The sequence below is a fragment of the Tympanuchus pallidicinctus genome, unplaced genomic scaffold (genome assembly GCF_026119805.1).
Source record: "Tympanuchus pallidicinctus isolate F22 unplaced genomic scaffold, pur_lepc_1.0 scaffold3, whole genome shotgun sequence".
NCBI classification, from domain to species: Eukaryota; Metazoa; Chordata; class Aves; order Galliformes; family Phasianidae; genus Tympanuchus; species Tympanuchus pallidicinctus.
The window spans coordinates 51290895-51314885 of record NW_026294747.1 but is presented as its reverse complement, the minus strand read 5'-3'; the positions used below and the strand labels follow the sequence as shown (position 1 = coordinate 51314885).

Genomic DNA, 23991 nt, shown 5'->3' with positions numbered 1-23991 from the left:
TATGTTCCAGGGTTTTTTTTAATATTTCCTCTAGGACACTTTTTAAAATTGGCCTTCCTGTAATGAAGTTTGCAAGGCAAAGGAAAATTCACAGTAGATTTTTATCACTTAACAATTTCTTCACTAGGCTTTCCCTTAACTAGCTAAATAAACTTGATTACATGCTCACATGCTATCAGAATAACATCTGTTGGATTTACTGCTTTTTTTTTATGAAATAGGTGAAGACTTGTTAATAGAACGAGTGGCACATGCAGGCATGATCAACCCGGAAGATCGATGGAAGACACTGCAGTTCAATGGTCCTGTTGCCAATTTTGAAGTACAAATAAGGGTGAAGTGTGATGAAAATTACTACAGTGCTCTGTGCAATAAATTTTGTGGCCCTCGAGATGATTTTGTTGGTCACTACACATGTGATCAAAATGGAAACAAAGCCTGCATGGAAGGTTGGATGGGAGAAGAATGTAAACAAGGTACTATGTTTACTTCATTTTCAACTATACGAACAACAGAACTGAACTGTTGTAGGATTTCTGTAGTCTCAGTGCTGCAGCCTGTTAATTTTAACTGATACAGCTTTATCCTTTGCATAAATGTTTTTGTCAAAGTGTAATGACTTCTTTGCCTGTTATTTCATCTTGAAATAAGTTTGAAAAGTAGTTTTCAAACAACAAAAAATTCTTCCTCTAGAGCGAAGCCTAGGGCAGGGTACACTCTTGGTGCACGTTGTAGGGGATGCACAAGAAATTCAGAATTCAAAGCAATGAAGTATGTTTTCTCTCATTGGCCTTATTCAGAGGGAATGTTCCTTGAAAGGAAGATGATGCACTGTCTATAAATGTGAGATTTTACTGAACAATAATCTAACAGTAACACTGTAGGCTTCTAATCCTTTAAAAATCCCCTGTAACACTTTCAGGATTTAAGAACTTTAAAATTTAATGTATGCAAAGCTGAAAGCTTTCTGATAGCTCTTAATGTGAACAGAAATTCAAGTATAGTCATCTTTTTTTAATGCACTGCTAATCTGCTATCAGATCTTTGTGTTTTGCCTCTAGTCTCTCAGTGGGTAATTAGTGCTGAAATAACTTGACATACTCCCTTTCTGTTGAAGCCTTTTGGTTTTGTTCATTTTCCTCTTCAGCAAAAAGCTATTAATGAGAGGGAAGACCACCTTCAGGGCTTAGTCAAGGGCTTGTGTATCTTATGATAGAACATCAGTCTTAATTGGTTTAAAAAAAATACAAGTACACTTTTTTGATAAATATTCCGGTACTGGCACTGTGTGCCTGTTTAGTTTGCTATCAACTGTCTTGATGAGTTACCCTAAGTTATTCTTCACAAGCAATAGTGTTGTCTCGTGGATTCTCTCACTAGAAGCAAGGAGTATTAGAACATGTCTGGAGATGGCCAGCTTTGCATGAGCAACAAACAGGTTGCAACACAAAACCCATAGCTGAACATTTGAGATTGCTGCTGTACTGGGGACGTCTGGCAGCTCAAACTGACTGAAGCCTAATCCCTTGTTTTATTTGCAGCTGTATGTAAACAAGGATGTAATTTGCTCCATGGGGGTTGCAGCGTACCTGGGGAATGCAAGTAAGTCTGCATGCTTGAATATTTTCAGTACTAATATTTCTAGTGATTCTTGTGTATATTACTACTTTGCAAGGGCTTGCATTAAAAAGGAAGATCTGTACAAATGCATGGATGTCATTAGATAGTAAGCAGACTTTTGCAATCCTGTGGTGTTCTTGTGTATAGGATGGAATATTTTTTTGTCTCATGTAACCATACACTATGTGTTTATCAAGTAAGAAATATCCTCTTCTTTTTAAAGTCCGGAGGAGCTTTCATCTCTATGTACTGTTCTCTCCTTAAATAAAAAGGGAAACTTAAGAATGATTGGTATAAATAGGAAATAATCACTGTACCAGAACACTGAATGGGTATATATCATGAAAGCATAAAACTCTTCCTCAGAGAAGCTTTTTTGATAGTAATGATGACAGTAGCAACCTCAACCTAAGTATTCTACCCCATGTGAATATTCTTCGCCCCTAGATATGAAATAACTGAAATGTTTTTGTTACTTTGTGATTAAGCAGACTTTGAGAGTGGATTGTTCTTACTCCAGTTCATGCATTCAGCGTGGTGTGTTGGGGGAAACAGGTCCTGCTTTATGCTGACTGTTGAGGAAATGAAACCGGTTTACTTGCAAATGTGATCATTTAAGTTTTTTCCTATATTTGTATAGGAACATATACCACACACACATGTATATTTGTAAGTATTTTCCTATATTTGTGATTGGTTTTAAGATATATAGAATATTTTTGCTTGGGATGGGTTAAACAAGTGGCTGTCTGAATACCTGGGAGCTGGCAAATACTATTTGAGTCAAGCTTTGACAGTTTAAGGCAATTCTGCTTCATCCTACTAGTAGCTCCTACTGGTAAATAGTATGGCCATCAGAGAGGCAGCAGAACAACAATGCAGGTAGCCTAGCTCTGCTGGCTTTGGAGTGCTGTGAGCGAGCTCTGGATGCAGATATGTGAACTAGTCCCATTCTGCTGGAGAGCTGGAGGTTTCTGACAGTAGAGTATGGCACAAAGAAAATCTGAAATAATTGCATCTTAGTTTCATGCTGCCTTAACTTTTTCAGATGCTCCTGACTTGCAGAAGATTGTGTTGTATTTCTCAAATCTGACTGAAATTTCTGCACTAATTCAGTATGCAAAGTACAGTGTGGTGCTGTGCATATGAAGTTTCACTTCTGAACAACTAAAAATTTCCCTAAGATTGAGGCAGATGTTTATCTGATCCCTGATTTCCGTTGTGAAAAAGTATTTTTAATGGCTTTTAGGATCTTATTGTTAGAAATTTTCCTGGTGATGTTTTGCGTGTATTCTTGTTACTGTTGATCTTTACTGAGCAAGAGATACTCCTTTTCCTGAGCCTTTCAAGAACCTTAGGAACCTATTTTGCTGAATTCTGCTTCATCTAAAAGTTTCTTGAGTTCTTTATCTATCTAAAGAGTGCCCTAGGAGCCTGTGAATGTTTGCTTTTGGAATGAAAGAGTCTTTGAATAATGATGAATGCAATTAGCTTAAGGCAAATGTGAAACCCTGGGAGGAAAGGAGTTATTTTCATTGTGAGCTTTCATTTGTCTGTAAATCTTGCTGTATTGGGAGGGACAGAAATTGGAGTGTGGGAGGAATACTTTGAGGAGGGAATACAGAGCCACTGAAGATGAGGTATGGGTTCTTAGGATAGCTTGTTCTAAAGGTGTCTGTCAGTAATTTGTGTCATGAGCGACGCCTTCCTGCGCATCGTGTCAAGGACATAAAGATGCATCTAGGTGCCCCTTCCGTTCTGCCCACCTTAACAAACCTTGCCAAAGTAGCACTGAGGCTACTGAAGGACTCTGACCAGAAATCTCACTACTTTGGATGGATTCAGTCACCTAAAACGTGTACAGGAGGGAGGAATAGGGGGGCTTAATGATCCAAATGGACTGAATGCTGTTTGTCTTAATTCTTCATACCTGTCTACTCAAGTGATAGTTGATCAGCAGGTTGAAGGAAATTAGTCTATTCTAATAGTGTATGGCCACTATTTCTGCTATTGCAAAAGGCTCTCAGCTCTCTGAAAGCAACTTGTTTGCTTGAGCTCAGTCATGCAGATATCTCTAGTTTGTATTCCATAATGGTTACCAGGCTATGCTAGAGGTGGACCTTCTAATCCAAATGGATAATCCTTTCTATAGAAAAACGGTGCTGAACTAAAAATAAGGCTTGGAGATGTGACCTTTATCTTCAGCAGTACAAAGGAAGCTGTTACTTAAAAAATAAATAAATAAATAAATAAAAAAATCTGGTGCTATTGAATTATAATCTAGATTCCTTCTTCCCGGTCTTTGGACGGTTGCCGCTGTCATTTAGCAGGTGAAAACAATGTCCTTTTTTAATTCAAAAGGAAAATGAAAATGTGAGAAAAACATGGGTGTGAGATGCATGGAGATCTACTGGTGCCAGTTGCTACTTGATTGCCAATGTGTGCAATGGTATTTATAAATAGAGGTAGAAAAGAGTTTCCATCTTCAACTTGCGTGAACATGCAGATAACTTCAGCAGTGACTCTGAATTTCTCCCTGTGCTTTGATATTTTCCAGAGTAATTTAAGGCTGTTCTTGGATTAAATGTTTTACCAAAACCAAGTTTTTGCTGTAGCTGAATGACTGGAAACTACTCATAACTTACAGGTTGCTAGCTGAAGCTGAATCTCATCAGCTGAGCAAATACAGATGCTTTGTCTTGAAAGGAACTAATAGTGGTGTTAAGTTTGCTATTTTTTTGCATTTTTTTCAAAAGAAGAAAAATAAATAGCAAACTTCAAGACACCATGATGTGAGAAATTTTTATGGTTTTTCTTATTCAGAAGACAGTTAAACTCTTAATACTGCTCAGCTTGTATTTGACTGCATCTGTGTGGAACTATGGTGGAGTGTAGGCCAAATCCTGGGAAATGCAGGTGTTACCACACACACACACGGAAGATCAGGCAGTTCACTGAGCAAGCATGTTCCTGATGTGTAGTTGCACCCCAAGAACCACTTACTGCAAGCAACCCTTATGTTCTGAGTAAACCATGTTGAACCATCCCCTCTATCATATTCACAAAAACAAATAAGGCACTGGAGCATGAATGTTAACTTTCGGTAACTTTATTGTAGGAGAAATGGGTTTGCAGGAAAGCTTTGTGTCGTTTGGTCTAGTAAGAACTGTAGGATTGAGAGAAGTAGAGGAGTAATTGAAGGGTTTGAGTACACTAATGAGCATCTTGTTGACAAAGCTGACTATCATGCCTGTTACAAAGGCAGGAAGGCAGAGAATGCATCTCTGGGACTTCACCAGTTCTTAGTGGATACCATACTGCCTGTAATTCTGAATTGAATGCCCAGAATTGTAGGATCAATTAAGACCATCTTGCTCTCTGCTATTCAACAATTTTGTGAAGGATTAAACAGGCTTTCTTATAGTTATTTTAAGTAAATAGCTAATATAAAGCCATTGTTCTGGTCTATGTAACACCATCCTGTTCACGTCATCAGAAAACTCGGTGGTTTTCTATTTAAGAAGGTTGTTTTTCCCCCAACCTCCGAATGATGCATTTTGCTTCTGTTCTTAATGTCACTGCTTTGCTTTGTTTTCCTGTGTTCAGTATTTTGGCCACACTTTCTAATTGAAATCTGAGTGGGAGAAGCTCCCTCCAAAAATCCTGCTTCAAAAAAAAAAAAAATCATGTGTGTATCTGATCACACTGATCTTTCCTCCTACATTCATAGAATGTACAAGATAGCAGGAAGATGATAATTAGAAGCATGTATTGCTCTGGGGAATGTCCTCCTTGTTTCTTTATTTTTGGGCTCCATGCTTTGACATGAACTTCATACATAGTTTTAATTTTCTTTGTGCTGTTGGTGTTTGTTATTTAGGTGTACAGGCAGCACATTAGTTGCACAAACTTCAGTAGAAAGGTGCAAAACAAGAGAGAATACTTAAGTATTCTTAAGTCAACTCTAAGCTTGCAATATGCTGTTTCTCAATGAATTTTGCACTGACAGTTTAAGATCTGCAAATAACTAGAAGAGTTTGAAGCAGGAGAATAAACCATGTGAGAAGGTGGCATAAAACAGCTGAATGAATAAAGTGGGCCATAGAGAGCACTGTGGCTCCTTGGTGCATGACAGACTTGTTCCTTTTCAATCAATCATCCCAGCTGCTGAGGGACTATGTTTTTCAGACTGTTAGGGTCTGAGTACATCTCCTCACCTTTCCACATCACAACTTTTGCTGCATTTGGAATATTGTCATAAAATCATGGAGAATGGAAAGATCTCCATAGTCATGTAGTGCTGCAGTCCACCCAGAGTACGTCAGATAAAGCTCACGGTGGTTTACTTGTGACAATATGGGATCTTTTGAACTCCTTGTGCTGTCTGATTCAAGAATCTCCATTTTAATCTAGTTTTAATTGCATGGTTACTGAAAACATGCTCAGGGAAAACAAGGACTGCTGTGAACTTATTTAGAACTATTCCAGAGGAATATAGGAAAAGCATAGTTCTCTAAGAATAATTTGTACTTCACAGAGCTGGAACTATTGAAAAAAGCTATTTCTTTCCCCTTCTCTGAGTATCATCAAATTCTGCATGATGGTGGGTGCTTCTGTGGAGTTTCTCAATGAATTTGTGGCTTTGAATACACTGTAGAAGATCTTCATACTGGAATTTAGCTGCTTGAAGCCTCACTTACTTCTGAGTATACACTGAGTTGAATTACTGTGGTTTTATCTGCCTGTCTTTGAGAACCATTTCTTTTCTTGCATGGTTGCAGTTTCTTTAGCCACAAAACTGAGAAGTTATCTCAAAGTTTTGCTAATGTTAACTCCTGCCACCTCCTCTGCCCTGGCCTTGTACTTAAATTCTTGTTTCCTATTGCCCCCAGACTCTCATCTAAGAAAAATGAAAGCTGTATAGCATGTGTGTAAAGTTATCAGGATCTTTTCTACAAATTCAGTTCCAAAATGACCAGCAATTGTTCTTCTATTCCTTTTGCACTCTTTGTTTTAATACTGACCTGCAGGGAGGCTTTGGTCTGGGAGCAGATGCCTGAGCTTCAGCCTTCCATCAGGAAGTTACTAAACTGTAACGATCTATTTATGGTAGCTTCTTTTGTACTGCTAATAACCCAGCAAAGACTGAGATTAAGCCATCTCTGATTTTTGTTTTGTGGTTGGTTGTAAAGAGGAGTTAGAGCTGATATGAAGTCAGCAGAGGGGAAGGACAAAGGAAGTAGAATCTTGATTCCAGTAAGAATTTCCTTTGTCCATTGAACAATGGGAGTCTTTATTAATTCTCTAAATTTGGCTTTCTTATTTATTCAGATGTGAAAAACTGAAGTTTGCAGAAACTTCCTAGCTATCCTCAGTAGGGAGATGGGAAGGAAGAAATTTCAGCCCAGCACTAGCAGCAGTGACAGTTTTCCTTTGCTTCAGAAAGTGGTCATTATTTGAAAAGGAATTCTGTTCTTATAGATGTTGTTCCTCTATCTTTTGAGCTTTTTTCCCCTTAATTTGACTTTTATCTTCAAATTGCAGTGTGCCCATTTCTAACTTGTTTTCACTTCATCAATCATATCTTGCTCTTAGTGAGCTGGGATCTATTAAACATTATCATTTTAGAAGGAAGTGGGATTAAAGCTGTCCTAGCACCTGCTAATGTAGGATGCGACCAGACTTCCTGTTCCAGAGGAAATCCTAATTTACTCTTCCTTGTAAACTGCAGGCTGATCAGCTTACCACATAGTAACCTTTTGACTTGTAAACACAGTGTTCCTTTGATTGGGCTGCCCTTAGCCTGTAGAAATGATTTCCCTTCAGCTTGGCGGTTTAACAGTAAAGTTTGTGTTGAGTACAATGCAAAAGCAACAACCCTTTTCTGTTAAACTCATCTTAATGCAGAGTTGAGCATACCTACAAATTCAGGTAGGTGCTTAAAAATGCTTTCAAGTTCCAGGAAGGCGGCAGTATTTTTCTTTTTGCGCTTAATTATCAGTGCAGTGTTAAAGAAACTTGGTCTCTATTTAGGTATGAAAAACAGATTTACTGTGTGTCTATGTTGTGATGCAGACTTTCAGCCCTTGAAAATGCTTGTTGTACGTGGGTGGGGAGCTGGCTCGGGCTGCCATAGTCATGGTGAATCACTGGCAGCAGTGCCAGGTTTGGCATGGATGCTGGCTTGGGCCAGGGCCAGTAAAGTGAGTTAGTGTTTTTTTATTGTTTATTATCAGCTTCTGAAAAGTTTTTTCTGTTCCTGAGAAGGAAGGAAAAGATCAAATTTAGCAGGAACAGTATTTGTTTTCTCTTGCTGTTAATACAGCAAAAGCAAACTGCTTCTGAAGTATGCGTGTTCACTGGGCATGTTCTTCTGACAACCTCACATTAATTAAAAAAAAAAGGTTGTTGAAGGCCTTTGGACTGCTCAAACAGCTGAGGCTGACATATACAGATCCTGCAGCTCTGAGGCTTTGAACTGAGAGAAGATGCTGAGGCTGAGAATTCAAAGTAGTTCTGGAGCTTTGTGTAAGAAAAGCTGCCTTGTGAAGATCTGCATCAGAATTCTTTCTGCCTATGTACATAGAAATATATGCCAACATAACCTGGTCTATTCCTCTGGGGATCGATAATGCTCACTTAAATGGCGGAAATGAATTGATTCCCAAGGAACCAGTTTTTTTCCCTCGTCTTTTCTGACACCCAGAAGAGTTATGATTTCTTTAATGGTATTCAAAACATTCTACTTGTAGACAGGTAATGGATTTAAAAACAGAAGTACCCTTCTGTGCATTTTTATCCCTTGTCCCCCCCACGTGTTGGAGCTCAGGTCTCCTCTGGCCTGCCTGTGCCTAGAGCCCATTCAGGTCAGGGTGTCATATGATTTTATGCATCTTAAATGGTCTGTAAGAAATACTTAAGAACAGACAAATGTTTTCAGCTAAACAGAGCTTACTAATTCTGTTTGATTAGAATGTATGTTAAATGCACTTTAAAAACAAAACAAAAACAAGAAGCAGAGGCTAATACCTTTAATACTTGTCCTGTAGCATAAATATTATCTTGTTAGCATAACTTTGGGTACATTACAGGTGATGTACTCTAAAAACAGTCATCTCTGAAGAAATCTTGTGATAAAATATAAACTACTTAAATGGATTACTAATGGCTTTTGCTTCTGTTCTCCTTTTACCAAAGATACCATTTTTGTGAATGTTGTTAAAGATACAATAGAACTAAAAATTCTTTAAATAACTCTTGAGAAAACTGAACACAAGCTCATCTCCTGAAAGCATTCTCCTTTTCGAAAAGTTTTGTTAACACTTTGTGCCTCAGTCACCTTTATCCTGGTGTGAGATGATTGTGATGATGGGATTCCTTATGTGAAATCAGGTGTCCCTTCATACGACTCTCGTAACACAGTGCTTAGCTCGTTGCCATTGTGTGTAATGGGGTTGAGCAAGGTGAGTCCATGAAAGATGTTCAGCAAGACTAGTGTGTGCCTTCTGAAAGGTAGAAATATAACTGTTATCTGTTGCACACTGAGCAGCTGTCTTTGTTCTTGAGAATGGTAAGTGTAGCATTCAAAATACCTGTAATGCTGATTGTTAAGCATCATGTTGCTAACTTTTAACGTGTGAACTTACATCTTAGGTGTCATTATGGTTGGCAAGGACAATACTGTGATGAGTGTGTCCGCTACCCAGGCTGTGCTCATGGGAGCTGTAATGAACCATGGCAGTGTAATTGTGAAACCAACTGGGGTGGCCTGCTCTGTAACAAAGGTACTTAACATTAATTTACAGGAAAAATAAATAAAGCTGCATGATTAACTGATAATTCATTAACCACTTTTTCCTGGTAGTGTACAAAAAACAGTATTTCTGCCTCTAATCCTTTCATGGCAGGTGGTAACTAAATATTGTAAGTATAGGAAGCTTAAGACAAAAGTCTTGGAATGATCCTGCCTCCTCTAACTCGTCCAGTTCTTTTGTTCATCCTTTTCTGTTTCGTGGGTAATAGTGAGGTGAAAGCCTAGCTAATGGAATACGGGGATGATATGGGTGAATGATGTTCCAGCCAGAAATGCATCTGTATGTCTGACTAGGGATTAAAATAGTAATATTGGAATTATTTCCTGCTGATCAGCGTTTTTCTTTGTCCAGATTTGAATTACTGTGGAAATCATCATCCCTGCCTGAACGGTGGAACCTGTATGAATACTGAACCAGATGAATATCGCTGTGCTTGCCCGGATGGCTACTCTGGAAAGAACTGTGAAATTGGTACTTCTGGATATTGCATGTGTAACCTGAAACGGTTTTAAGCAGAGCTGTGCTCTAGTTAGCCTTATTTGCAGGTGTAGATAGGAAGAACTCACTTTTTCTTCCTCTTAACATGTTTTGGGCCTTGAGTTCATTAAATTGTATTTTCGTCAGAATGTTTTCATGTTTATCAGGATGTTTTATTTTTACTTCTGCAAATTGCTGTGTTGATGTGTTGATATATCAGAATATACTGTGAATTTTTGGAAAAATGGATGAAACATTTCTAGCTTGCCTTGAAAGCTGCAGTAAAGCAACATGGGGAAGTGGCTGTAAACGGGAAGAGAATAAATTTAGACTAGATATTAGGAAGAAATTCTTTACTGTGTGGGTGGTGAGACAGTGGAACAGGTTGCTCGGTGAGGTTGTGAGTGCCCCCTCCCTGGAGGTGTCTGAGGCCAGGCTGGATGGGGCTGTGAGTAACCTGGTCTAGAGGGAGATGTTCCTGCCTATAGCAGGGAATTGGAACTAGGTGGTCTTTAAAGGTTCCTTCCAACCCAAAACCATTCTATGAACTTTGCTCTCTGAATGAGGAGGTGAAATAAAGTAGGAAATATATTTGTCAAGTTCTTGACTGATTATTAGCAGAAGATATGTATTAGTGCCTAGAACAGCTCATAAATCTTCCAAGACAAAGCAAATTGATGCTACAAACTAGATAACTTACCTGAAGAAGTCCCAAAATATAAATGCTAGCAGCATTCCCTTTGTCTAGTAAAGGGATTGCTTTTCTTTCCCAGAGCTGCCTTGGCTTCTGAGAGAGGAGGTATCTCAAGTGATTGTTACTTTGCAGCTCCTGCAAGTGTTACAACCCTACATGGAATGACACCAGGCAGCGCTGCCTATAATTGCAAGTAGCTCTGTTCGTTGCTGTTTCCAAGGAACAGTATTAGAATGAAGCTAAACAGACCTTTGATACTTAAGCTGTTAGTGGTTTTCAGATGTCTGCGTGCATCTCACCTGCTTTGTGTCACTGAAGGTTTTTTTTTTTATAAAGAAGCTGGAGCAGTCTGGAGGTGAAAGTGTGGGGCTGATGGAGTATATTAATGTGAAACTTTAGCTGCTGTTTTAGAGATGTGATGGCCTATCTACCCTTAGGCCTTTAATGTTAGTAGTTACAAAACACGATGCAGTTTTTGTAGTCACTTTTAATCAAAACATGCTTTCTAAGTATGCGAGTTATTTATTTGATATTGGAAGAGTATTTAGCAAGAATGTTTCCCTCTTTCTTCCAGCGGAGCATGCTTGTGTATCTAATCCCTGTGCTAATGGTGGGACTTGTCATGAGATTTCATCGAGCTTCAAGTGTCACTGCCCATCAGGGTGGAGTGGACCAACATGTGCTATTGGTGGGTATGCCTGTACTGATGGCTGACCTCTTGGGCTGGAAGATTTTAAAAAGGCAAAAACAAACAACTAATAATCATGCTCTGTGGGTATGGAATTTAAAAGTGGTCATTTTGCTTTACCTGGCATTTAACAGCTTCATTTTGGGAAACTGAGAAGATTATTGGTATTGTGTGGCCTGTGGTGTGTTAAAATCAATGTGTGTGTGATGCAGTTTTACATTTACAAGTAGTCAAAAGCAAAGCTAGGTCATATTACCTACAGAGCTTTTAAAGGTAACTATGAAGAAATGCTGGGAGAATTTTAAGCTATTTAGCCAAACTAAAGTGTAAAAATAAAGTGAAATCTCTTTAAGAAACAAACATTAAAGATTCTTCCTTAAAGTAGTTGGAAGAATAGATGTCTCAGTTAAGAACTGAAATCTTTGGTTTGGAGGGCAGAAGAGGCAGTTGACATCTTTTGTAGGGATATGTAACAGTTATTTCCTAGTGGATGTCTGGGTTTGATTTTTACGTTCTCTGGTTTTGAAAGACTCTTACAATGTTTTTCAACAGCAGCTGTATTTAAAAAATATTGGTTCAGCCTATGTTAGGATTGTGATGTGTAAGCTGACAGATCAGTTCTTCTCAGTTTGTGGGTATAAAACTACAGAGATCCTCTTTCCCGTCTCAAAAATGTGAGAGAAATCTAAGAAAAAAAACTAGGGTAGAATGGTAAGCTTCTTTGTAAGCTGTTGTATGCCAGCACCTCTTACTCCTTGCAAAGTTACTTTAAAAAACCCAGGTTTTTAAACCTTGTAATGGAAGGCACACTCTGACTTCACAGATATTGACGAATGCGCATCTAACCCTTGTGCTCAAGGAGGGACCTGTATTGATCATATTAACTCATTTGAGTGTATATGTCCACAGCAGTGGATTGGAGCAACATGTCAGCTTGGTAAGTAATCACATTCTCTATCTTGGAAAGCCAGTGAGAAGAATTCTCAAGTAATGAGTATTGAGTAAGAACTGAAGCTGCGTATTGCTATTATTATTTTAGCTCAGTTTTTAAATAGATGTTTCAAGTGAACTTGTGACCAGGAGTGTGCCAGCTTAAGTTTATTTAAATAGTTCTTCTAGAATGCCCAGTAACTGCTCTGTCTCAAAATACAGCACTGGTGATGGTAGCTCCTAATTAATGGTGGCAGAAAGTGACTTATCCTATGGAGGCAAGAGAAGGGTTTGCCCTAACTAACATGTTACCCTTTTTGAATTTTAGCAAATGGCAGAAGTAAGATAGCATGCATGTGCTATTGTAGATCAGCGTGCTTTGAAAACCTGTTGTATGTAAATGGTTTTATTGCCCTACCAATTTGTGTAAGACGAGCTTCTGATGCTTGGATTGCATGGGTACTTTGCTTGGTGCTGCGGTAATCTGTTTCTGGGTTTGTTCTTTATTCTCTTCTTTCTTTTATCTTCTTTCACAGATGCTAATGAGTGTGAGGGGAAACCTTGTGTTAATGCTTACTCTTGCAAAAATCTCATTGGTGGATATTACTGTGACTGCATTCCAGGATGGAAAGGAGTAAATTGTCATATCAGTTAGTATTTCTTTAGTATATATTTTGACCGTAGGATATTCTACTCTTTTCTTAAAGGTTTAATAATCAATAATAGCGTAGATACTTTAATAAGAAAAAAATATTTGCTGTCAGGACTTTCTTAACTTCTAGCAAAGTAAGTTGAAATTAGCATTTGAAAACTTAGGAATGTAATTAGTGTTAAAGTCAATTTAAGTAACTCCTAATACATCTCCCTGGAGCAAGACTGTGTGTCCCTGATTCTGGCTGTCACATACTGGTTCAGTTTTGAATAATTTTACCTGAAAGTTTAAATGTGAAATCAGGTGATGCTGTTTAATTTCTGTTGTTGAGTTCCAAATTCTTTAAAATAAGAATATCTAAAGATTTCAAGCAGCCTTGCTTCCCATTTCAAACATCTGGAAAATGGAAGTCCTTTGCTCTCCCTTTTTATTCTAGACATGTATTTTAGTGCTTAGTCTTCTATAAATTCTAATACTTTGTGTATTTTATCCATAGATATTAATGACTGTCATGGACAATGTCAACATGGAGGTACTTGTAAGGTAACTTGTCAGTTATTATACCAAGTTGAAAATAAATTGTTTTAACTAGTTACGAGTTCTGTAGTTCTAACTGTTGGTAGGCTAAATGAGACCGCAAGCTATGTAGAAATCTTAGTGTTTCTCATGCAGATTCTGTTCATGAAGTCTTAAAATGATTTTGTGGTGCTACTCCTGTTCACAAAGCCAGACTATAAAAATGACTTGAAGTATTTTGTACGAGTTTTATCAAATAAACAAGCCTTCCTACAGTTCTGTTCTCCTTTCCTTGAAGGATGAAGTGAATGATTACCATTGCATATGCCCTCGTGGTTTCATGGGCAAAAATTGTGAGATAGAGACAAATGAGTGTGAAAGCAATCCATGCCAAAATGGAGGCCGCTGCAAAGACCTGGTGAATGGATTTGCTTGCCTGTGTGCACAGGGCTTCTCAGGGGTCTTCTGTGAGGTGAGTGCCGTGGCTACATTAACTGCAATAGTTTTCATGGCTTAAGTTCTTAAGAATTCTCAAGAATTGGGTCTTGAGTGCTCTGCTCCTGGATGGTTCATGCTGTAATATGTAATTAAAGTTTCAGCGAGTCTGTTTGAATAATAGAGGGAAAATTGGCTGCTTGCCGTGTGTGTTGCAGGAAATATCTACCATTCATTCCAGATGCTCAAGTCCCAGCTACTGAACTTGTATTGGAAAGGGGAAATTTAAACTAATGGAAGGAAACAAATGGAAGTATCTGATAGAAGAGATCTGAGGAGTCTTTCTTAGACTTCAACTGTTTTCTGTAGTCTACTTTATATGTTTTGTGTGAGAATAGCTTGCTGAAAATATCTTGCAGCTGGAATTGTACATGTTCTGGTGAATTAAATGCTTAGAGTACTGAGGTTCCTTCTGATTAGCTTTTATTTTTTTTCCCTCTTTAGCTGCATAATTATTTAAAAAAAAAAGGTAAAACTCGGTGTTGGACTGGAGGCTAATACTCTAGAGAATAAAGTTCTGTGCTTTTTAAGAGTCTTGCAGAGGCAAGTGCATTGGTATTTAGCTTATTATAGCACTCTAGTCTGTTTTTATAAAGGATAGAAAAGGGACTGGTAGTGTTCCACAGTGATCATGATACACAGCTTATGTCTCATACCTTGCTAAGTTGTTCTGTTTATTCAGCCTCCTGCAAGGAAGAGGTATCTTTATCCCAGTATCAGGAGTCCTCTATATCAGGATTGACTGAAGTAACCTGAAGGTTCCCTCTGTTGCATGATGAAATGCAGTATAGAAAAACCATGAATGTTAAAGCTTGAATTTTCTTGTAAATTATCTTCTGCTGTCTCTGGTGAGATAGAGCTATTTACTCCTCAGAAATGAAGCTGCTGCTAACCGTGATCTCTCTTACAGATGGATATTGATTTCTGTGAACCTAACCCTTGCCAGAATGGGGCTAAATGCTATGATCTGGGAGGAGATTATTATTGTGCCTGCCCTGATGACTATGATGGAAAGAATTGTTCTCATCTCAAGGACCACTGCAAGAACAATTCTTGTAAAGGTACCTGCTGTTGTCTAGATACTTGTCTTACTGTATTGATGGTGTATAGAAAAGTAGTCTTACTGAGAACAGTATAGTAAAAAACCACATTGTTGTCTTAAAACAAAATAGGGATAAGGAAATGCTTGTGACAGTCTTTTTGAAGAGGTAGAGTGTCTTAATTTTTGGAGAGCTCTTTCAGTCTCTAAAGAGAGGTGACACAGATTGTGGTCTGATGGTTTATTTTTCATTCTTAGTAATAGACAGCTGCACAATAGAAGTCTTCAGCAATACTACCCAAGAGGGAATTCGTTTCATTTCATCTAATGTTTGTGGGCCTCATGGGCGGTGTATCAGTCAGCCAGGAGGGAATTTCACCTGTGCCTGTGACAGAGGCTTTACTGGAATATACTGTCATGAAAGTAAGTGGGAGTTTATTCTAAATGACTTCTGTAATCTAAACCCCCTTAAAGTCTTTTTATAAGCTCTACCATGTGATGCATTGGGATTTTAAGAGTTGCATTAGAGCATAGTGAATTGTCCAGTTTCTTCTGGTAACTGTTGTCTTGCTGTAGTCCTTCACTCTGTGAAAGAAAACTGGAATTAGTCCAAATGTCTGTACCCAGTAACTTTCTGTACAGTCTTACAAAAGAAGCCATGGCTTTCTCTGGTGTGGGTGTAGTGGAGAGAGACTGATAAACATAGCTTAAGATGTGCATTGCTATTCTGGGAATTTCTTGAACATCTGGCTTTTTATATACCAGCTGAACTTAATGCTTTAGTTTATCTTGATATGCGAGAGCTTTTGGAACCCTTACCAAGCTTACCAAAACAACTGTTTTGAGCTGTTCTTGTGTATTTGAAAGTGGAGAATGACTTTGCTGTTTTCTGGAGGCCTAGAAGTCACCCACCTGGATTCTTGATTATAGTAGATCTAGAAGACAGTAAAAGACAGAAGAAGATAGTAGATATAGAAGACAGCCTTGAGCAATAATTGCTGACTTTTTGTCATAGATATCAATGATTGTCTTGGGAAACCTTGTAAGAATGGTGGGACGTGCATTGATGAAGTTGATTCATTTAAATGTTTCTGCTCAAGTGGCTGGGAAGGAGAATTGTGTGACACGAGTAAGTACTACTATGCATTGCATGTTAATATTACTACTTTTATTATAAAAGTCATGATGGTGTATGGCTAATAGTGCAGTAGTTTCTCTGTTCTTTGGCAAATAAACTGAGTAGACTGTTACTGAAATAATTTTAATACAACTTTCAGGCAGCAGCTTCAAAGGACTGTTCTTCTAATGGGACTATCATCTGGTGCTTTGGTGTTCTTTGGGCTATACCTTGGGAGGAAGACTTCTCCTTAGGAGAGTCAAAAGTGAAAGACTGCTTGGAAAACTCGTTTGTTTTATTGCTATAAGCATATGTAACTTCTTATACTTAGTGCTCAGTGACTCTGTCCTTTGCCAGATTTACTAATTCAGGTTTGTTTCCGAATTTGAAAAGCTTTTTCGTTTGGAGACTTCAGATCAGCACCAGATATAATGTGCTTCTACTTTACTGCAGGAATTAGAAATGTAAATTCTAGTTCTTTGTTAGGACAACTGCTGCAGTTTGAATGATTACTGAATGGATATTGCTAGTTAGTGTTCTGTATCCTGGACTCAGTGGGAGCAAGCCTTATTCTTAATACCTTGGCTGAGACTCAATGAACCGTGGTTAAGAAAGAAGCATACTAGGTGAAATTCATTAAGTTACTTCAGAGCAAACTGCAGTTGATTCTGTGCTGAATGTGGCTATCTACTCTCAATGAAGTCCCCTCTAAAACATGAAGGGAAGTTGCTGAAGCTTATTACAGGATGTACATCAACTTAAGTGTGAAAGAAATGCTGAGAAGCCTTTGGTAGTTATCACTGTCAAGAGTCTTTCTGTGTAGTCTAAATTAAGTTGGTGTAGATTAATTGCATTAACTATTGAAACTTGTCTCGAGTTAAAAGAATTCTCTAAATCTACTATGCGTGTATTCACACACATATATGGTAAAAACAGCTATGCTTTGTATTTTGCAACATAAAGCAGGAGAGAAAGCTTCATCTCATGTGGCAGACCTGAGTTTGGGCTCATATTCTGGGACGTTGTGGTCCCTCCCTATAAACTGTATGCTAGAAAATTCATAAGGTTTGAAACAGATGTTTGCTGGAATAAAGCAAATGACTTTCTTTCTAATTACTTGGCAATCAGCAGTATTATTACTGAAACTTTCCTCTTAAGTTCTTAGTCTTCCGTAATGTGTTGCTCAGTATTAAAAATTGAAAGCTTCTTTATACAAATATAATTCCCTAACAATCAAAAGCACTGTTTTATTACAGAACGTATTTTATAGAGAAATACTGTGTTCTTTCTCATGGTCTTGGCTAGACCGGATTGGCTCATTTGAATAACTCTTTCTAGATTTCAATGATTGTTCTCCTAATCCATGTCACAATGGTGGCCGATGCATTGATTTGGTAAATGACTTCTATTGTGAATGTAAGAATGACTGGAAAGGAAAGACTTGCCATTCACGTAAGTGTTTTTCATTTTTTTCTTTGCATGAGTCTGGTGTTCTGAAATGTAAAATAAATCAATCACAATAAAGTCATTTTGATTACCTCTGCTACTTTCACAGCAACTTCTAAATAATTTAATTTTTCACAACCCATAGTGCAATTGTGCCTTAAGAGATGCTTTTAGATTCCACTATTTTTGGTTTATTATAAAGCTTCAACTGGAACCATGTGTTTCTTGTACTGTTGAATTTTAAATGCAGTTTCTAAAGGAAATTGTGACTTAAAAACTACCCAGTCTTAATTTCTGCTGGCCTTAAGTTGCTAAATTTTAACTTATTCAATGTGTAGGTGAATACCAATGTGATGCAAATACTTGCAGCAATGGTGGAACATGTTATGATGATGGAGATACATTCCGCTGTTCGTGTCCTCCAGAATGGATTGGCAGTACTTGCAACATTGGTGAGCTCTTTAACTGTGTGCTGACAAAAGTAGTACAGAGGAAATAACATGTACCTGTTTAGTAAATGGGCAAACCTGTATTTTAGTTGGTGTATGAATTCAGAGTGGTTTCTTGCTTTTGTGTAGAAAAACATCCAGTCATAAGCAGCAGTCAGCATTCAGGTCTTGTTCAGGCTGTTCGTGTCTCTTGACACGAGATACTGAAGTCTGGAAGCTCATCTCTTGTGATGGGTTTACGTGGTCTTTTCTGTAGCTCCTCAGCAATTTGGAACACTTGGACTCGTGTCTTTAGAGACTCTAAATTAAAGTCAAAAAACTTTAGGGAACTTAGTCCTCAGCTTTGCCTGAAGTTCATATTGCAGATCTAGTGAACAAGAGAAAACTACATACAAGCCACATGTACAGGAAAAATAAAATGGAAAGAGTTCTTCCTAGGTGATTTGCAGGGTTGTTGCATTCTGCAGGGCCTTCCTGCTAATATTTTTGATGGGAGTAAAATTCAGTCTGCGTGGTACGTTTTATTTCATAAACCTCAAGCAATTGATCATGGAGGTAGGTGACAGATACATGGCACTGGAATCTGCTGGTGCCAATTCAAATACTATTCAGGTATTTTGACATATCCAGATGATCAGTATCTTGTGCTGAATAGATGCGTTTTCTGTTTTCAAAGCTAAAAACAGCAGCTGTATACCAAACCCTTGCATGAATGGTGGAACATGTGTTGGCAGTGGAGACTCCTTTTCTTGTATCTGCAAAGAAGGATGGGAAGGACGTACATGCACACAGAGTAAGGCTTCTCTCCTTTATTCCCTTGAGCTACTAGGAGTGTCTAGCACAGAGCTGTTAATTGAAACAGAGCAAGCTTATAGTGTTCAAGTGCCAAAATATCTGAATCATTCAGGGTGGGAAGTAGATGGGAAGATGATGCCTTGACTAACGAATGAAGAACTTGTCGTGTTTCTTTTTCTCAGCTCCCTGCCACAGTCAGTCTTTCAGCTTCTTACAGAAAAACAATCTTCAGGAATATGTATCTATGGGGACTGTTTTGCTCTGTGTGTTAATTTTAATGATGAGAAGTATGTGGGAAAATAAGATGGTAGTGCATGTTCCAGAATTTGCAGCTATTTCTCTTAGGCTAGCAGTTAACTATTTCGGTGTACCTACACAATAAAGTGGTTAGGTGGAGTAAGGCCTGCAACTGAGCTGCAAATTCTTCGTGGGGTGAAAGATGCACTTAAGAGGTCTGGCATTTTGCACATATATATATGAAGTACCAAAGTTGCAGTCATCTTTCAGAAAGCATTTACAGGATGTTTGTTTTAGGCACTGTCGATACAACCAATACCCCTGTTTTATTTTTATGTTGACATTATGCTGCATATCAGTTTGTACTGCTGATATATCAGGATTACTGAAGTTGTAAGACATTCCATTTGTCACTATTTTCAGTATTCTGAAAGTATTTCTTCAGTCTTCTAGGTCTAACTAAATTTTCTTTACAAGTATGTGAGGGGGGAAATTTCTTAGCTTTTTTTCTCTTTAAACTTAATGTTGCACCCTCCAAATAAATACACCAGAAAAGTTACATTGGTCTGTCTTTTTTGTAGATACCAATGACTGCAACCCTCATCCATGGTAAGTAGCAGGATTCCACTTCAATGCCTATTGTGAAAATAAATGAATTTAGATTTGAAAATAAATCTGAATACAGGAATACAGATTTCAACTCCAGATTAGAACTATTTCTAATCTAAAAAAAATGAAACCAACCTTTGTGCAAGTCCAAAAATAATTTTTGTCGTTCTTCTATTCCTTGACAGTAGCAAAGCCCCCAGAGCAATGCTGCGTTGATTTGTGTATGAACAGAAAATATTTTGTTGTAGTTTCCATGCCAGAACTGACTGGTGACTGACTTACTATAATATGAAGTGAGTCAGACTTGATAACATTTCAAGTATTTACTCTTGAGTTCAGAATGAGAAATAATCAAAACCTGTTTACAGTAAATAGTTCTAGAGGAATGTAGAAACATCCAGTTAAATTGAATCTTCTGTATAAAGTTTTAAGGTTTTCTGGGGGGAGGTATACTTTGGGGGTATTCTAAATACAAAAGTTCTCATGTATTTTTGAAAGGGAAAAATACTGATGTAGATTAAGCAAGCTGTCCATGTTATTGCTGTTTTCTACTTCTGCAGTAAGCTGCTCTTCATGTATTGTAAATTGTAAAAGCTCAAGCTTCCTTTGTGTTAGATTTGTAATGCTCTATTGATGAACTTCCAACACTTTGTGGGTGTTGCTGTTACTGAGCAATATATTTATCTGAAAGTGTGCTCTGTCTACTGATGGAATAGGTTTGTCCCCCTGAACAGTAGCAGAAGGCTTAATTAACAAAGCTTTAATTACAGGCCAATGAAACAGTACGGTTCAATGAAGTTTAAAGCTAGTATTATACATTAGCAAGGACTTATTTTGTTGAATAGTGAGAAAGTGCCAAAATTGGGCCAGTAGGAAGGATTTGTTGGAACAGGCTGTGTAAGGAAACTGATTTTTGCTCATCTTTAGAGTTGTGAGTGAACTCTGAGAACACCTCTGCGATGATTTATTATTTTTACAGTTACAACGGAGGCATCTGTGTTGATGGTGTGAATTGGTTTCGATGTGAATGTGCACCTGGATTTGCAGGCCCTGACTGCAGAATTAGTAAGTAAAACACCTATACAGGCAAAGATTTGAAAGGGGTACCATTCTGGCACACAAGTCAGAAAGAAGACTGACTCTTTTGTATTTGGTCAGCTGAATTCCAGATAACAGAAGCTGAGTCAGTCAGGCACTGGTACTCACCTTGCAAGCAATGGCAGTTTCTATTCCTTTCTTTATTCTATTTAATGGTGTAGAAGTGACTTGACTTAAATTATACTCAAAGACTAAGTTGCTGCTTTTTGCCATGCATTTCTGAAGGGTCATGGAAAGTATAATTAAGTTGCTTATCAAAAGAACTAATTAAAAGATAATGCAGTAAGTGTACTATTTGATGTTAGAAACTAAGATCTACTGGGACATCATAAACAAATGAAAATATGAGGGGTGTAGTGGTGGCATATGAATAACATGCAGCTAATAGAGCACAGCGTTTTTATCACATTTCTTGCAGAGATCTTTTGAAGCTATAAAACAAAACTAGCTATTAACCTGAAGGACAGAAACTTGAAAAGGGAAAAACAAAGACTGCACTTAATTATTGTGGACAAATATTTTTTAATTGAATACTACCATTTTGACCTAATTGTCATACACATATATATGCACAGGTTTACCTCTTTGGAAGATCAAACTTTGCTCTTTGTCTTGGTCCTGCTTCTCAAGCAATGCAATGTTGTGTGTTTAGATAGAGATTACATCCTCTTTCTTCCAGACAGTCCATGACCTGATACCTCTAGTCAGAGGTAATTACAGCACTTACGGCAGTAGATTTGACTTGCTGCTCTCTGGATAAAGAACCAGATATGGCTTGTAATCACGTGTGTATCTACATCCAGATGCCCATTGAGAGATTGAATTGTCTGTCCTCAGACATGAAATGGAGAGGACTACTCAAAGACAAATACTGTGTATCTGTTATGGGCTTGCTGACTTTTCCCCTTGTTTGGTATATAGATGAAAGGAATAGACCTGACAAAAATGCCTTTTACAGAGTGCTGGTGAGACTAACAGAATTAACAGCTGTTTAGATGGCCCTAAACCAATATAGCTTGAAGAGAAGAAGCTTCTGTAGATTAGATATGAAGAAGAATTTCTTCTTGGAAAGTGTGGTTAGGCATTAGTCTTCCTAAGGAGATGGAGCCCTCATCCCTGGAAGTACATGAGATATGGATGTGGCGCCTAAGGAATGTTGTTTTGTTTAGATTGATGGTTGGACTTGATGATCCTAAGGTTCTTTTCCAACCTAAATGATTCTGTGGAACCTTTGGAAGATGTTTTGGGAGGAATTGGTGATGATCAGCAATGAAACAGCTAGGCTCTATGGATCAGAGTTTGACAGGTTTATTTGTTACCTTTGTTGGTAGACATTTGCATAAATTAGTTTTGCTCAATTCCTATGTTCTGCATCTGAAAGAACAGTGCTTCCCTCACCTTTTTTGATAGACTTCCAAGTCTAAGCCTCTGAGTCTTTGAATGGTAGTCTGTCTGTAAAAGTAACATAAATGTCTGTTTACTTTCATACTTAAGATGTTGTGTGAAATGTCCGTCAAAAACTAAGCTCTACGTTATTCTTCCTTCTTACAGTGGATTAGGGTTATTAGGGCACTTTCAAGCCAACTGATTGTTCAATTCTTGCTATGTAACTTGAAAGCGTGTGCTTTTCTGTGTAGTCTAAATAGCAAACTCTAGGGCTTAGTCCCACACTCTGTTCTGACACAAGCTGAATATAGAGAAGGCATTTGCACCTTCAGTTGTCCAGTACTCCTACTCTGAGTTAAGTCAGTGGATGACTTGAGTGCTGTTTTTTTTCAACGGGGCTTCAGTTAGGATGGAAATAAAAGAAATCTGTTAGAGGCTGCTAAGAGGTTTCAGCTGAAATGGTAGTGCTGCCCAGTTAGGACAGCCAAGCTGTCTTTTGTATGTTGGAAGACCCAGTGTTGTCAGATTACATCATGGTAAACATCTAATTGCAATCATTTAATTATAGTGCTCTATGTTCTTGCCATTGAGTTGTACCTATTTTCTATCTAGATATTGATGAATGCCAATCTTCCCCTTGTGGATATGGTGCCACTTGTATAGATGAAATCAACGGATACCGATGCACTTGTCCTCCCGGAAGAGTTGGTCCTAGGTGTCAAGAAGGTATTCCTAAATCTACTATCAACCTTTACCCCAAAAACAACTGTATACAATGCAGTTAGTATAGAATTCATGTGTAGTAGTCTGATGTATAAGGAACAGCAGCAAAAGTAGGCTTTCTTAAAATGTGTAAAGCTTCAGTAACTGAAGTGAAGTGTCTGTATATTTCTTATTTAGTGATTGGAATTGGAAAGCCTTGCTGGCTTAAAGGAATGACCTTTCCTCATGGCAGCAGGTGGGATCAAGAATGCAACAGCTGCCACTGTTTGGACGGCCGTATTGACTGCACCAAGGTAGGTATTTTGACCTATTTTTTAAAGTCATTCTGATTGAAACGTACTTAATTTTCATACATAGTTTGGTCTTTTTATTTTTTTCAGTCTAGGTTCTTGCATGGGTCACCCTCAAAACAGCCTTTTTTTTTCAATGTCCACTGACTTCTTGTAGAAACATTTATGGGCTTGCCTTTATAATGGCAAGCTTTTATTCTGTTCTCTGCCTGCCATAAGAAACTCTAGAAGCAGATAGGTACCTTGCAGAAAAATAATTAGGAATTGTAAAGGAATAATGATCCTTGATGATAAACTTCTGCCAAATACTTGAAAGTGGTGTTAGAGCTTCTAATTCTGTGAAATGCTAATGCCAAAGTAAAGGACAGTTTCCTTAGTGGATGATATTTGCCTTTATGAATTGACAAATTGCAATGTTTGTGTATTATGGATAATGTATTGGAAGAAATATGGTTAGCGTAGGTGCAGATAGAATGTGTTAGCATGTATACTTAAGGACTTTCAGCTGTGCTGTGATAGTGTATCTTAGTGGATTTGTGGTTGCTGTGCAGCTTTACATCACAGCTGGGGAGAGACATGACTTGTGTTTTACAAGTTGTAAGGCTAGGTGGGTGGCTCAAGATAAGAACTAACAGTACTTGATGTCATTGCCTCAACTGGATGTTTCACGTTTCACTGGAAGCACTAGTTTGAAAACTGCTGGCTTTCACAGATCTGCTCTGCCTTTGTATTAGTTTAAGTAGGTATGCCCTGTAGGCAAAGAAATAACTTGCACTTAATTATTTAGCGTGCATTTTTAGACTCTTTATGATATTGGGAGTTTGAAGCTTTCTTCTAAAGAGAGCAGTGCATGGCTGTAACTACAACTGCAGAAGTACTTACTGATGTGAAGGGAGTCTTGAAGATGTGTACCAGA

General features: G+C 38.0%; 1 protein-coding gene across 1 annotated transcript in view; it reads left to right on the top strand.

The window, feature by feature from the left end:
• JAG2 (jagged canonical Notch ligand 2) overlaps positions 1 to 23991 on the top strand; it is a 60015-nt gene that overhangs the window by 29155 nt on the left and 6869 nt on the right. Inside the window, exons 4-22 of the mRNA XM_052694001.1 lie at positions 222 to 476; positions 1542 to 1602; positions 9274 to 9404; positions 9786 to 9905; positions 11180 to 11293; positions 12117 to 12230; positions 12760 to 12873; positions 13372 to 13418; positions 13690 to 13863; positions 14797 to 14947; positions 15184 to 15348; positions 15941 to 16054; positions 17381 to 17494; positions 17827 to 17940; positions 18614 to 18730; positions 19551 to 19578; positions 20558 to 20643; positions 22675 to 22788; positions 22963 to 23078. Of these exons, the coding sequence (XP_052549961.1) occupies positions 222 to 476; positions 1542 to 1602; positions 9274 to 9404; positions 9786 to 9905; positions 11180 to 11293; positions 12117 to 12230; positions 12760 to 12873; positions 13372 to 13418; positions 13690 to 13863; positions 14797 to 14947; positions 15184 to 15348; positions 15941 to 16054; positions 17381 to 17494; positions 17827 to 17940; positions 18614 to 18730; positions 19551 to 19578; positions 20558 to 20643; positions 22675 to 22788; positions 22963 to 23078 (2249 nt within the window). The remainder of the gene's footprint in view (positions 1 to 221; positions 477 to 1541; positions 1603 to 9273; positions 9405 to 9785; positions 9906 to 11179; positions 11294 to 12116; positions 12231 to 12759; positions 12874 to 13371; positions 13419 to 13689; positions 13864 to 14796; positions 14948 to 15183; positions 15349 to 15940; positions 16055 to 17380; positions 17495 to 17826; positions 17941 to 18613; positions 18731 to 19550; positions 19579 to 20557; positions 20644 to 22674; positions 22789 to 22962; positions 23079 to 23991) is intronic.